Genomic DNA, 285 nt, shown 5'->3' on the forward strand with positions numbered 1-285 from the left:
AGCTCACTAGCTAGCTAGGCAGCAGGCAATCACTGTAGAATTAAAAATAATTTATATTATAAATAATAATTCTACATCATAATCCATTAAAATAGTACTGCTGTTGCGTTGCTGCATGGCTCTGCAGTCAGCATGAGGCAAAGAACACAAACTTGAAAATGATTAACATTTACATAATTCAAAATTACCATTTTACGAAATAAAAGCAGCGGCGTGGCGTGGGCTGCATGCAAGTGGGGCCCCAGTCTGCCACTGTCACTTAATGGGGACTAAAAAGTGGCAAAA

The 285-nt window shown here is 38.9% G+C and overlaps 1 protein-coding gene across 1 annotated transcript in view; it reads right to left on the bottom strand.

Moving 5' to 3' along the window:
* Positions 1 to 259: 259 nt before the first annotated feature.
* ETH_00033535 (uncharacterized protein) overlaps positions 260 to 285 on the bottom strand; it is a gene marked incomplete at both ends in the record, with an annotated part of 477 nt that continues 451 nt past the window's right edge. Inside the window, one exon of the mRNA XM_013374494.1 lies at positions 260 to 283. Within this exon, the coding sequence (XP_013229948.1) occupies positions 260 to 283 (24 nt within the window). The remainder of the gene's footprint in view (positions 284 to 285) is intronic.

This window comes from Eimeria tenella, genomic scaffold, assembly GCF_000499545.2.
Source record: "Eimeria tenella Houghton genomic scaffold, Eth_scaff2094, whole genome shotgun sequence".
In the NCBI taxonomy this organism is placed as follows: Eukaryota; Apicomplexa; class Conoidasida; order Eucoccidiorida; family Eimeriidae; genus Eimeria; species Eimeria tenella.